The 2,950-nt window shown below is 49.1% G+C and overlaps 1 protein-coding gene across 1 annotated transcript in view; it reads right to left on the bottom strand.

The window, feature by feature from the left end:
• Positions 1-2,950, bottom strand: part of DMBT1 (deleted in malignant brain tumors 1) — a 77,071-nt gene that overhangs the window by 46,773 nt on the left and 27,348 nt on the right. The window contains 2 exon segments of the mRNA XM_012555110.1: positions 494-523; positions 1,139-1,177. Of these exon segments, the coding sequence (XP_012410564.1) occupies positions 494-523; positions 1,139-1,177 (69 nt within the window).

Below are 2,950 nucleotides of genomic sequence, written 5' to 3'. Positions count from 1 at the left end.
ACAATCCCACCCTAGTGTAGGAAGGTTTCTCTGTCCCTTCCATCAGGATCTCTTCTTCTCTGGATGCAGATGTGGCCCTGCTGATGCTGAGAATATTTCAGAGTGGTGGACAGGACAGATGTGCTCACAGACATTCCTTTCGACAGAAGGGCAGTGGTTCTTAGGCTCAGTTCTACCAGAAAGGTCAAGTCAGCCCTGACTACTGAAGGGCCAAAGTTCATGCAGCAAATGGCCATTTCTCTGACCCTGCAGGAAGCTATCGGCTGTGGGCAGTATCAAAGGAGTTTAATGAAAACACAGCCAGACTGACAGGAGGACAGGACCCTGTGCATCTCAACGTCTAGTTAACAGGCCTACTGGGAGGCTCGGGAACAGAGCGGGAGGAAACAAGATGTTCCGAGTTTCTGCAGAGAAAAGAATGTCAAATGAAAGGAGGAGGGGTGAGGGGGCAGGGAGGGAAGGAAAAAGCCTTGTAAGGATGCTGTGGACTCACCTGGCCAGGGTGTGGACCAGTTCGTCACAGCTGTGAGAAAGAGGTGAAGAGTCAGATATACTGCCTCGTTTTGTACCAATTGAAATCAATGCCTGAGGATACTCAATGTATTTACAGCCTCAGCTGATGCTGTTCATGGGCGGAACATGCTGACCTCCAGGGGGCCCTCCTGAATACGCTGTGGTTTCAGGGAGTTGCACATGCATCTGTCCCATGCCGGCACTGATATTGTTTTCCTGGGGGCTTTCTGACCAGACTATAGAAGCCACTGCCCCAATAGAAACAGGCCAGAATGGCCATGTCATCATACTCCACAGAATCAGCCAACAATCTTCCCAACAGTCAGTAAGAAAACCTATTTACCCAACCCTCCAGGTGCCATGACTCTGAGATTGTACATACATTCCTAGAGTTTCTTGATGGGTCCCTCTTGGGCAGAATCATAGAGAGGTGTTTTGAGATTCTGCCCGAATTCTTGGCCTATGGACTGTGATGTGCTCCCCCACTTACATTGTGTCCTGATAATTTTCTGGAAGGAAGGACATTTTGGCTAATGCTTCCAGCCCCAAAGTTTCTGCACACTCAGCTCAATCCTTGTGTATATGGAGTGCAATGACTGATAGAGATAGCTGTGGGGAAACGTACCTATCTCCAATGGGGGTAAAGCCGTGCTCACTGTTGAAGCTGAAAGGGGCAAAGAGGAGAGAAAAGATATAGGTCAACCTTACTGAAGATGGGGCATCTTACCATGCAAGCCCTGGACCAGGCCGCACATCCTCCATGTTTTTGTCTGAACCTTGCAACATGCTGCCACCTTGCATGTACTGGGCATCTCTTCTCTGCAGCTCACTCAGCGATGAAGCGAGCAGGGTGTGTGACATGACCATATAGACTCCAATAGATCCTCAAAGGCTCTGACATTTTCTGAGTTAGAACGTGGAGGCCACCTCCTTCTGTAACCCTGATGCCGCCTGGCACCAGGGCCACCTTCCAGGGCTTGCTGTCTTACTAGAGCACAAACACAATCCCAATCAGGACGCTACTCTTCCCAACAGCGAGGAGGTGAAACCTGCCCCCTTCAGAGTGGCAGGGCCAAGAAGTCAGAACCCAGCATCCAGACCAGGGCTCAGACGATTCCAATGAGTCACTCGCAGCACCAAGGGCACCTCCCACCACAGACACCATTGCCCTAGACCAGGAGAAAGTAGGCAGGGGGCACCCTGAGAACAGTGAGATTAGAAGGAAGCAGAGCCATCTCCACTCCAAACGCACGTGCGCTGCGTGCACACACACCCATATGAACAGGCACACCACAAAGTAGATGGTGGAAGTGAATGCACTGTGAGACAGATCAACAAGTGGTGGGATGATGAGCCCGGTGGGGGAAGAGAAATCCCCCTCTTCCCTTTATGCAGAAGAGTCTGGATGTATATACAGGAGAACTCCATTTGGCAGTCAATGCTTAAAATGATGTCTAACTCAAAATCAGAGTTTCTCCTTCTCATTCCAGATTCGGATTCAGTTAGGAGAACATGCTCTTGGGCTGGCGGCATTAACTTTGACATTCAAGACCTCCAGTCTTTCCCAACGGTGTCTACCTGGACTAGGCTAACACAAATTTGATGTTGCAATCAAGGTTCAGGTGCCCCAAGGGATTAAAACCAAGTAAACTTCTGCCAGACTTTCTTCCAGGCCTTTGTAACTCACACCTCGGGGATCCTCACCTCTGTATGGCAGGGTGGTGGTTGAGGGCAGGCCAGCAGAATTGCTTTGGTTTCAAAAAAGTGCTGTGACTCTCAGTCCAAAGCTCAAACTAAACAAAAGTGGGATGGTGGGCAAGTCCTACAGAGGATGGTTGGAGCCGTGACCTAAGGCAGCTTGTTCTGAGAAAGGCAGTGCCCCTTCAAGAAGGGAGTGGGTCCAGGGCTCTGCTTTGATGGGAGGGGTTGAATATCCTCTATCTTCCCTCACAGGCCCTGACCCTTCTCCTGCACTTTTGTAGACAACAAAGAATGGACCCTTAAGTCTTTTTTGTAAAGACTTGGTTTAAAAAGGCAACAGGGAGACAAAATGAGAAAGAAGAAAAATCCTCTTTGAAGAAAAAACATAACTGTCGATTTTGTAAGGCAACAGGTTTACAGATTCAAATGGTAAGAAATGCCACATGAGTTTTAAAACATCCACACAAGACAAACTCAAGTCTCATGGTGAAAACGATGTGGGACCGTAGAACCAGCCCCCAGCACACACAGGAAACAACACTGGCTAGATTTTGAATATATGCCAAAGGGGTTTCCTGGGCTGTGCCATGGGACCTGCATGGTAGATAAAAAATGTGTGGGAGGGAGCACAGTGTCGAGCCCCAAGCTCGACAAGCCTACAGCAGCAGACCTAGAAGCAAAGATAGCAAGCCCCCTGTCTGCGGTTCAACAGAAACAAAATGGTGATTACCTTTTA

The sequence above is a fragment of the Trichechus manatus genome, unplaced genomic scaffold (assembly GCF_000243295.1).
Source record: "Trichechus manatus latirostris isolate Lorelei unplaced genomic scaffold, TriManLat1.0 scaffold00031, whole genome shotgun sequence".
NCBI lineage: Eukaryota > Metazoa > Chordata > Mammalia > Sirenia > Trichechidae > Trichechus > Trichechus manatus.
Note: the sequence above shows the minus strand (reverse complement) of the source record. Positions and strands in the feature narration are given on the sequence as shown.